The 12,182-nt window shown below is 31.5% G+C and overlaps 1 protein-coding gene across 1 annotated transcript in view; it reads left to right on the forward strand.

The window, feature by feature from the left end:
• The window catches only part of Fbxo42 (F-box protein 42), a 14,980-nt gene extending 4,706 nt beyond the window's left edge, over positions 1–10,274 (forward strand). Inside the window, exons 4-8 of the mRNA XM_014428281.3 lie at positions 4,269–4,432; positions 5,184–5,314; positions 5,453–5,595; positions 8,491–8,624; positions 9,554–10,274. Of these exons, the coding sequence (XP_014283767.1) occupies positions 4,269–4,432; positions 5,184–5,314; positions 5,453–5,595; positions 8,491–8,624; positions 9,554–10,124 (1,143 nt within the window). The 3' untranslated portion in view covers positions 10,125–10,274. The remainder of the gene's footprint in view (positions 1–4,268; positions 4,433–5,183; positions 5,315–5,452; positions 5,596–8,490; positions 8,625–9,553) is intronic.
• The last annotated feature ends 1,908 nt before the right edge of the window (positions 10,275–12,182 follow it).

A 12,182-nucleotide genomic window follows, 5' to 3' on the forward strand; every position in this document is an offset into this window, starting at 1 on the left:
TAACGGGATTAAGGAGACCTAGTTTGATAATTTGGTGCTGACATTCTCCTGTTTTTGGTTTTTAGATTTGGCTCTCTCACGATACCATCTTGCCCAGAATGCGTGGCGATGATTCTTCTGATAGATCAAATCTTGAAAAATGTATACTCCTTGTTTATGATTACGAGGTCACTGATGTTAAGGTTTGTTCTTGGTAATGTCCGTTGTTGCAAATTCTCCATTCTCGATCTTTGCCAACAGTGTTGAGAGATTTGCTTCACTACCGGCCATCGCTTCAGTAGGTTGACGTTCTCATCCATAACATCTTCTGGCGTGGCAAGGAGTGGTCTACATGCTGGTCTAAATGCTGTTAGGTTCATTGGGCAAGTGAGCAAGAGGTCAAGAGTTGAGAATAGTTTGAATGTTTGTAAAAGGTGAGCTTGCCTCAGGTTGAGCAGGGTTATGACTGCAACAGGATTTGAACAAGCCCCATAATAAAAGAGCACACCATTCCGCCCGTTTAAAATTTAAAATTTATCTATTATCAGAAAAATTAGGTATTTGATACTACAGGGAATGATGCCCAGAGAAAAGCGTGAAGAGTAATACAAGGTATGAAGCGGATATGTGAACAATAGAAGAATGACTCAAGTAGTTGGAGTGATGACAGTAAAGAACCGAAGACAGATTAATTTTATGACATGTACGGTGCATATGCAAAGTAATCTTGTGGGGCATATGAGACGAAAATAAGATGAAAAAAAAAAATAGACTTTTTGAAGTGATACACAAGAATATTATGGGGAACTTTATTTCGATGAACATTGCATCCTTTGCATAACCACTTAGGAAAATTATCGGCTTCCTATGTTCCCCTGGTTATGATGACCGAGTTGGGCGGTTGCAATGGCTGATAAGCAATGTGTTCGCAACTTAACCGAAGGAAATATATGACTTTCCTTTTCATGTGCAGGGCCTCTTCGAGAATTACGTAGCGAACAGGAGGAAGGCGGTAATTTATTGAGTACCTCTAGGAGATAAGGTGCAGCAGTGCATCATCTCGTGGATGATGAAGTTCTGATGCAATTGCGTTGGTATGGTGAGGATCTGATGCAGCTGGACGTTTAGGTCTATGAGTTTCAAACTCAGAAACACTAAAGAGGAGAAGTTTTTGATCACTGAGTAGGGACCTCTTGGGATTGAGACATAAAGAACCATTTCGGAGAAATGTAACTTCTAACGAAATGTGGTTACATTTATTAAGATCAGATGAAGCTGAACGATCTGATCTCCAGGGATCAAGCTCATGGAGCTCAGAGGGACCAAGCGAACTGCCTGAAGACCTCAAAGAAGAGGGTAAGTGCCGTGAGTGATTTTGCATAAAGGTAACATTGAACGAAATGTCATTGGTTTTATTAGTGTTTAGTGGAGTAGGCTGATTAGATTTTAGGATTTCAGGCTGAGGCAGGTGGGTAGGTCCAGGTTGACCACCAATTGGGGACCTCTTGGAGGTGCGCCGCAATTGTGAGGGAAATGGAAGACTATTATTTACCAGCGAAATGTCGCTAGCGTAACTAGAATCTGACGCAGCTGGGCGTTTTGATCCTGGAGTTTCATCTTGGACGAAAATATTTTCTAATGAAATGCCATTAGATTTATTAGGATCAGATGTAGCGGAACGATCTGACCTTTGTGATTCAGGCTCTTGTAGCCCAGTAGGACCATGAGGACTGCTAGGAGACTCCAAAGAAGAGGGTAACTGTTGTGAGTGAGTTTGTATGGAGGTAACTTCCAACGAAATATCAATAAGTGGCTCTGGCACAACTGAATGGACAGAATATTTTTTGTGTTGTACCACTAAGGAATTTATAAATTTATTACGATGACCCAGTGAACTAGAATGGCATGTAGAATTGGAACAGGAAGGTGTGCCTGCGACTCCAGAGTTTTGAGGAAGATCTTTTGAATTACAGGTTGGCTAAAGTGTTGCTTTAACTGTACCTAAATTATAACGATAGTTATTGAGGACTCTCTTAAAGCTTGGACACTTTGTAATTGTGCTATTGTTGGTAGAATGAGGACTAGTATAGGTCTTGGCTGTCAATGGCGAGGAAAGATTGACTTGTGATACCGAGTGAAGATAATTGATATGAGCCTTTAGACTGCAGAGGCAAGAGGACCCACAGGAGTGGGTTCATGTAATGTTCATAGATGGCAAGACCTTCATAATAATATTCCTGCACGGATTTAAAGAGGGAAAGATCTTCTTTATTTGGAAAAAGGTATGAAACATTTGATTCGGAGCACAGGTCTTTAAGGGAATCGTAGGTCTCGCTAAAAGAAGTGTAACAAGGTCTGAGTTCTGAGTACATACCTTTGAATAAGAATAATTTTTCAGGGTCTTTTGCAATACCTCGCCCTTGAGAAGTACATGTTTTAATCTGGCATAAATAGATATTTAATTTCTCTTTAAGTTTTTCAAATTGAATTTTGATATCCCCTGGTATGTCCATTTTTATTTTAGAGGTGAATAATATGAATAAAAAGGAAATGAAGCTAATAAGTGAAGAGAGAGGACGAGAAAAACGAAATTAATTATTGGCGGAATGGAGCACCTTACAAAATAATTTTTTTTCTATAAAAAATAATTAAAAAAAAAAGATGAAATAAAATGTACAATAACAAAATTCGACAACCGGAGGACCATGAGAAAAAAATAAATAAGAAAAATATCCGGCTCTGATGGGACCAAAATGCTACGGCGGGTAGAGGTTCAAAAGGAACCTTTACTAGCCCAACCGTGAAAAGAAAAGAATAGTCGAATTTTGTTATTTTTGTATTTTTAAATAAGTAAAAATAATAAAAAGGAACACAGAATATACAACTAGAAAAAAAAAGAAAGCTTAACATTATTATAAAATTAAATTAATTGAACAAAAGAGAAAAAAAAGTCTTATTTCACCAGTGATTGGTGGGGCCCCGGTTGTGGTTGTTCTGAGAGGATATTCTTGTGGAAGTAGATCGACAAAAGGACCTATGTCCGCCCACCTTGTCCTCTTGGAGTTTAGTTTGTATGTAGTTTTTTTGTAGGTGTGTTAAAACCATAGGCAAGAAAATCGAATGATTTTAATTTTGTGAAGCAATAGCAATTGGAATACAAGCTCCAAGTGAGCTGCACCTGTGAGTACATGACTAGGTGTTCTGTTGAATGGCTGATATTTTGCTTTCACTATATACAATTTCAATATATATATATAAAACTGTTGCTTTGACATACCATAATTCAAACCTGAATATTTTTATGCAACAAATTGGTCCCTTATGTTTCTTACAAAAACATCACATCATTATTTTTAGTAATCCAACCCTAAACAAAGATTATTTGCTCTCTTCCTGATTTCTTCACATTGCAGATACAGATTCTTTTCCTTGGCCCTCTGTTCAACAATATAGGAAGATTTGATTTATACCTGCTTCATGCTGTATAACTCACTTTGTAATCAATATTAGTCCAAACTTCCTAAACAGATATTTTTTTTTAATTGATATTGATATATCTTTTTTATTTTTTTTAAGCTGTAAAGTCTTAAAAACATTTCGATTTGAACCTGCTGAGTGATTAATGTGTTTTGAAGAAATCATTCAAAGTTGAAATTTTTGCCGTTAGTGTAAATTACTTTTATTAGCAGAATCTATAGGTAATTAATTATCCAAATGGGTTTAACCCAATGTGTTCATAGGATATTACCTTTCTTCAGGCTTTGACAAGAATATTTTTTTGGCTTGATGAAATTGTTTTATTTGGATTAATAAGCCTACTTGTAACTGTATATTACAATTTTTCAAACATGTGTCAGATTTTAACCTTCTTTAGTTATTTTTTTTTATCAATATTTCAAATATTTTTTAATATTGCCTTTTGTTGTGAACAAACATTAAATAGTCTCTTCCTTTCAATGATTCTATTCCATACACTTAAAATAATCATTTCAGATAATCCAGACAGAGAGCTTCTACCCTCTTGATAATTTGTTTTGTGTAATATTTTTTGCTTACTTTCCAGGCTTTCCACATCTCTTTTATCTCGGGTTTTCAATGTACTACCAGATCCTTAGTTCAATGGAATTAAAATTTCTAATGAGAAATTTTAAAAATATGATAACTTTGTTTTTTACCTAACTTTCAAACACTTCGTTGAACTAAGAATGTTTTTAATTGTTTGTTTGTGTATATATCGTGGAAAATTATTATTTATCAATTAAATAATTACTTTATTTGTATGTTCACAGGCATGGAGAACATTTAATGAATTGCATTTGTATGACATAAGTGCAAACCGTTGGAACTGTATAACATCTCCCACTACAGCACCACCATCAATGGCTGGTCATGCAGCAACTGTACATGGTGATCATATGGTAGTTTTTGGAGGTCTACATGGTCATAATGGAGGGTAAATTCTAAAATGAAATTTGTAATAATTATGTGAATGAATGTTTTTATTTGGATTCAATTGAGCTGTGTTGCTACTTGTACTCTATGTCAAGCTAACCAGGTTAAGTCACTAGTCTCATAGTCACTTTATTTAGTCTTATTTATTTATTGTACTGTCGACCAATATTTTATTTAGTTCTCTAATACATTTATTTCATTCTATTCATTTTATATGATATCTTTCATACATTTATTTCACCCTATTCATTTTACATGTATAATATCTTTCATATGTTATTATTTCATTTTTTTTTCTTTATTTTAATTCAGGCATACAAATTTTCATATCACATGTAACTGTAATTTCATATTTTTCAATATGTATTTGTTCACTCCTTTTATATTCTCTTATGTATTTCCTATAACTACTGAAGCTAATGCTAATATTTCCACCTCTATTATGCCTATATTTATTCTTGATTATTGCTTTTTACTTAGATGGTTGTATTTTGTTTTGCTTAACCCAGATGAAGACCTACTGCTTGCAGCGAAACATTGGCAAACACTGAAAATAATTTTACACTTTTGTTTGTTTTCTATCTGCAGCACATCCTCTGCCCCATCCCTTACCAAGTTTTTAGTTTTTTATATTCCAATACTGGTCTTTTTAGGTTCCTCTAGTAAATTTTCTTTTTAATTTAGCTTTTGGAACTTGAGTAGATTTATCTCTTTTATTTAATATGTATATATATTTTTTTTTTTTTTTTTAGGTCGAATGATATATGGTGTCTAAATCTGTTAACCTACTCTTGGGCTAAAAAGGAAACTTTCGGGGATAAACCACATCCTCGATATGGACATTCTCAAATAGCATTGGACGATTTTCATTTACTTATTCTTGGTGATAAATATGTTTAAATCAAAATATATTATTATTATGTCATAAATTATTATTTATAAACTTTTTCTAAATCATTATATTGTTAAAATTGATTCTGCTGATGTATAAATGCTGTTACTAGTAATTTAATTTTTAAAGGTGGTTGGGGAGGACCTCCAAATGTAGTCATGAATGATATTTGGTTACTAACAATGACTGGAAGGCATTGGACGTGGACTCCAATCACAGTGGAAAATCAGCAATGGGGAGCTTCACATTTATGGTGCCATCCAGCTTGTAAGGTAGTCATCCTTTTTTAAAATCATTTTATATGATAGTTGGAATAATATGGATATTCACACAACCCTGTTAAATATACAAGTATTAAATCTGGGGAAGGTTTCATTTTAGTAATACATATAACTGATAACACATTCTACTTCAACTTTGTTAATTTTAATAATGTAGGAGATTCTTAAGGGGTTTTCATATTTTTTTTTTTGTTCATGTCTTTTATTCAATTTTTTAAAAATTGAAAGTAAGAAAAGGGCCCATAAACATTCTTGAAAGCAATAGACGATAAGGAAAAAATTCTCTATCATTAAGTTAGGGGACCATAATACATACAAAGCAGATCATATTATAGGGTTTTAATGCGAGTTTTAAGAGGGAAATACTTGTTTCTAATTAAAAAATAGTTTAAAGAGAAAATTCTCATCTTTAAAATTCTGATAAATTTAGTTTGATGTGTGGCAGCTATGAGATTATATTCAAATCGTTCTTCTAAAACTTGATTTTAGAGTAATTGGAAAATTCTAATTATTTAGAAACAACAGCTCATCATATTTTTTTTTTTTTTTGTGGGAGCATTATAAACAAAATTCTCAATTTGAGTAATGTGACTGGAAACCCATGCAAAATAAAATGAGGAATCTGGGAATAGTTTACAAAAAGGCTGTAAATTAAAAAAAAATATAAATAAAAGAAGATGGTCAGGGTTGCGGTCAAAAAAAGAACGAATAGTTTATAACTATTTTAATGTCCGACGTTTCACCCTACTTTGCTGTTCAACCTTTCGCTTTGAACAGCCCCGATGAAGCCCTGCAAAGTGGGGCAAAACGCCGGACATTAAAACAGTTATAAACTATTTGTTCTTTTTTTTTTACCGCAACAACCCTGACCATCTTCTTTTATTTAAATTTTTATGGTCAAATATATATACATATATTTAAAAAAATACAAGATTTTTGTTTTTAATAACTGATCTATTTATCGATATATATATTTTTACAACAGATAGTCTAAAATCTATGAAGAATTTGATGTTCTGTAAACTATTTTTAAATCTAAAGGAAATTATAACAATCATAACAACTTTTGATCACGGTGATTCTTCTAATACAGGTTGTAGCCCTGTCAGATCATTTGAAATTGATTAGGATCCTGCTCAACCTTTGTATGTGTGTGTGAACTTATTTATTTGTTTATATGATAACACTTAAAGTACTTAAATACATTTTTTTTTTTTTTTGCGATAAATTAATTTTCTAGTAGTAGATGGAATGTCAATTTTGTGGCAAAGAAGAGGTAGCTTTAACAGTTGAGCTCATTATAGATCTTCTGGAAGTTATATTTTATACAAATTGAAATTGTACTCATATTATTGAAAAATATGCACCAACCAAGCTTTGAATTGGAAAATAGTTTGCAGAACATTTAATTCTTCACAGATTTTAGACTATTTGCTGTAAAAAAAATAAATAAATAATAAATAAGCTTTTTTAATTATGAAAAACAAACCACTTTCTTTTCACTAAGCAAATTTTGTCATTATCCCTAACATTCGTTTCTTCATCTTCTTTATCTAATTCTTTGGCTGTATTTTTCAAAAAATCAACAGCCTTTATGTAAACTGTTCTCAGATTTCTCATTTTGTCTTGGATGGGTTTCAAGTCTTATTCCTTATTTTAGAATTCCTTGAATTTTGGTTTATAATGCTCCCACAAAAAAATATGAGCTGTTGGTTTCTAAATAATTAGAATTTTCCAGTTACTCCAAAATTAAGCTTCACAAGAATGATTTGAAAAGAATCTATCAGGGTTGTTTGTACCACACCTAAAACTAAATTTATCGGAATTTCAATTATAGGATTTTCCTCTGTAAACTATTTTTTAATTAGAAACACAACTTTCTTGAAACCCCCCTTCAAAACTCTAAAATATGATCTGCTTTGACGTCTCATGATCCCCTGACTGGATGATGTATGAGAAGAGAATTTTGTCTTTTTTTATCCATCATTTTCCAGATTCTCTCCTAATTCTTTTCTTGCCTATCATTTAATTTTTATGGGGAAAGGACACAGCACTTGAAATGAGTAAAGAAAGACTTGAAAACCCCATAACTTTTTCTATTTATTTTCCAAATTAGTACTACTTATAACAGACCCCAGACCATGTCAAAATTGAATGTGTTATTATTGAGGTCTTATTCCACCTGGAATGGTTTGGATATAGGTTACATATGTTTCTTGATTAACTCACTACCGGACTCCCTTATCTTGAGTTAAAACTATTAACTTATATGGAGCGGCGATATATTATGGATGTGGTGGATATCTTATTCATCACCACCTCACTTCACTGGCTCCCTTTTCTAAGCTAGGTGGGACATTCTTATTCTTATTCTTAATTTTTAAAAAATTTACTTAGTGTGAGCACAGTCAGTATTATTAAGTTTTTTAAAATCAGAAGATTTGCTCTCACAAATATAACATTGAACGTACAGAAAAAAAATAAATAAATAAAATAATATAAAAAAATAAATAATAATAATAAAACAAATTTAAGCAAGAACAATTAAGAAATCTATGGCATCGATGGCCCATGATTTTTTACGCCTCTAAACAAAAACAAAAAAACTAATACTGTTAGATCCGTATATTTTTTACACAATCCAAATTACTCCTGTTTTACACAGTTAATCACATGAGAATTTTTTTGCACAAATATTCTTTCCCTTTTAAGAAAAATGACTGAAAAAGAATGAGGCATCCATCCTCAAAATACCTTTTAACAATCCATGCAAAGCTGAACACATTAACAGGCTTGAAAATTTTATGACCATGAAATTTTTACAACTTGTTTCATTTCACTTTTTTTTTTGTACTGAATGTTATTATAATGTCCATTTCTTTGCAGGTAGATGATTATGTAGTTGTTTTCAGTAGAAATCCAGTTTCTACACCTCCTCCATTAGCCTATTCCCGTTGGACATCAAACTCTCAAATAGGAATTAATCAAGGTAGAAGGTTAAACGCCAATGAGTCCAGAGAGTTAGTAATCATTCAGTTATAATTTTTCACTGTTATTAAGGAGAACTTCTTTTCAAGTCAATGTGGATGTAAACATGATAGAAGTCTTTTGTAGTCGAGGAGCAAATTGCAAAGTTAGTTCATAAACACATTCACTCACCTGTGTACACACCATTTTTTTATAATGGGTTTTTTAGACTCACGAGATTTGAAAATATGCATTTTCATTGAAAACATGGATTAAAAAGTTTTCACAATATCAATACTGCCTTGTAGTATACACCTAATATACAGGTAAGTGAATGTAAAAAAAAAGTCCATGGAACGTCCAGAATTACCCAATATGTTCTAAAACTTCAATTATGTTTACAACCACTATCAGTCCTATAGCCAAACATTTCTGTCTATACACCTTTGTAGAATAGTATATCTTTTCCTCAAATTGCAACCTTCATTTTAAGGTCCTACTTGCAACATATTAGAAAATATCTCTTGGTCATAAGAGCTAAAATATTTTAAATCAAAAATATGAATTTTTCAGAAGAGCAAAAACAAAGTTCAAAACATTATGTAAAATCTAATTATTGATATTTTTGTAATTGTCGTTTTTATAAAACAATATAGTAGTAAGCCTATCTGAAGTATATAGACCTTATTACCAACTGGTAGCTCTGATTAGGTGCTGTAATATGACATAATCTCCAAATGCTTAAAAAGTCACTTAAGCCCTGATGACCAAAGATATGTAACTGATAAATATTGGTGAAATGTTGAGAAATTACTAGATACAAAATCAATGTGATTTATATTTGTTTCTTTCATTTTTATTTTTCTACAGTCATAATAGGTATTTTAAACAGAAATACCAAATCTTAATGAGATATTTTAAACTACTTTATTGTAAAATAAGAATGCACCTTAATATTTATGACCTTTGTAATATTTCACAGCCATTATTTAGTACGACCTGATGATGGAGCTGGTCCATCAGTTGATAGAGACGTTAATGTTAATGGAAGAAGAGGTAATCTAGTTGCTCGGTACATAGGTGATACATCGAATAACAGAAGTGAAAGCTTGCGACATTCTTATAATGCTCTTAATCATATAAACCACATGAGTGCATTTCGAGCTGAGAAGCCTCAACTAAGCCGACATCGAGAGAAACAGTTGGATGCTCTCAAGAGGATGGAGATGAAATTTAAAATAACACGTTCAGAAAAACCCAGACAAGCATTGCGACCTGTTGCTCCCAAAATGGCTATGTTTGTCTTGGATATTTCAAAAATTCTTTCTCCAGATCATAAAGTATTATGGTTACCTATAAAATCAATTGCTTATGGCAGTCCAGAATCAACTATACTGTACACACTTGTAAAGGGTAATGGAGAACTTATCATGTTTGGTGGTATTAAGAGAGATGCTGGGGCAATAACAAACCAGTCTGGACAAACTGTTGATATGGCCGACACTGTCTCCAATTCTCTCCATTTTATTTCTGCTCCCCGGAGCACAATATAAATACAAAATATTCACTTATCTGATTTTTTAGTTGTTTCAGTTATTAATGAACTTAAAAGCAAGGTCATTATTGTAAATAAATGAAGTGTTTAGGTATGATTGTCATGATGGCCATATTTATTTAAATAAAATTTTGCATTTAATTTTGTATTTATTGTGTCATTTTATTGATAAATATCCTAATATATATAACATTTACTTTCCAATGAATTTAACCTTTAAATATGATAATATATATATTGAAGAAAATTTATAATGGGAAGATACGGGTAAGAAATATTGGTGTACAGACATGATGAGTTGTTGGAAATTTTACTGCATACGTATGAGCCATTTGCACCGTTAGTTTCATAAACCAAAGTGTTAAATAAAAATTTAAGATAGGAAAATTAAATTTTTTAGTAAAGTTTTCACTTTAGTTAAGTAGTGGCCAGTTTTTGAGTGAGCTGAAATTTTCCTCCAATAATTTAAAACAAATATATGATATGAAATCCTGTCTCCTCAAAGTATTAGAATTTTAGGCAAAAGTAATTACAAAATCTCTAAAATAATTTTTTATTTATAAAAATACATAAAATGAATTATTTAAAGTAGTTGTTACGAATGAAATTCTTCTTTATTCTACTTAACAATTTGATGTACAATAATATAAGTACTTACAGTAGAGGAGTCCAATGTATAAAAACCAGCCAAATGCACATCTGTTTAGAATTTTAAAAAATTGGTTTCTACTATACTGAACACAGAAATGCATTTCTAATGGTTCTAAAACTACTAATAATAACATAATTCATTTAATAAAGTAAGGAATCACACTTTTATTTTTTCAAAATTAGAATTTGCCCAAACTTAGCATCTTAGTGAAAAAGTTATTGTATAAGAAATAAAACAGGATTAAATTCTGTGAGTACTACAACTTATTAATTTGGTCAAGTAGTATGACCTTCCTTAACTGAAAAATGAACGATCTTTTTTTCAAATTTTTCCAAAAAATGATTTAGGACACTACATATGAATCCAAACCTTAAACGAAACACATTTCTGGCTCTCCTAAAACAATTATTAAGCAGCTAATTAGTTTCATGAAGTAAGAAATTACTACATTTTAGGTGTTTCTTATTTTGTTGGCTATAAACCCTAATGATTGTATCCTAGTGACAATATTACGATAAAACAAATTAAAGTATGTTAAATTATGCATCCGATGAGTACCATTGGATGCTCTATATAACATTCTTTAATTTGTTTTATATATACAGAGATTCCTGCTAAACTGTTTAGCAGGAATCTCTTCCTATAACTCCCTGATGAATACCTGAAAATCAGGTTGAAACGTCAGCACAAATAAATAATTCTTTTGTTTATTTGTGTCTTTGATGCTAACCTCTCACTCCCCCCCCCCCTCAACCTTCTCTTATATATCTACAGTCAACTACCTTCACCTTCATCTGTTTTAGGCTAAATTTCTTTGGTTTAGGAAATACTACTTGACCAATAAATAAGTTATGGTTCTTATTGGTGGCCTAATTTAATAATGTTGATATTTTCATGACTTTTTCGCTGAAGTGAAACCCAAATAAAATATAAATTAAGTGGAAATGGCGTTGATGACCGATGGGTTTTACGCCTTAATTTCTTAATAAACAAAGTGGAAATGGAGAGGGAAAATGGTTAAATAGTGAGTTTCCTGTGGTATAGGAAAAAAATGCCTTGGATGAATTCATTGGCTGTCATTTTAAGTAATGAAAACCTAGTAAAGAAGTAGATCATCACTACTTTTTTTTAAATAAAAAAAAAAAAAACCAAATCTATATGAAACATTTTCAGGAGTGGAAAAATTTGATTGGAACTTCAGTTTTAGTATGTTAAAATAAAGGATTAGAAACGTTTTTTAGTATGGAATTTAAATATTAATTATTTTTTAAACCATTTTTTTTTCATTACTTGATAAATTAATTTTATAATTTAAAAATATAATAAAAAAGGTGGTTTAACTCCATGTCTCATTGAAAAAAATAAATAAAAAATGCTACCTAAACGTGGCGAGAAGGCTTAAAA

This window comes from Halyomorpha halys, unplaced genomic scaffold, assembly GCF_000696795.3.
Source record: "Halyomorpha halys isolate HHAL.00 unplaced genomic scaffold, Hhal_1.1 Scaffold33.1, whole genome shotgun sequence".
In the NCBI taxonomy this organism is placed as follows: domain Eukaryota; kingdom Metazoa; phylum Arthropoda; class Insecta; order Hemiptera; family Pentatomidae; genus Halyomorpha; species Halyomorpha halys.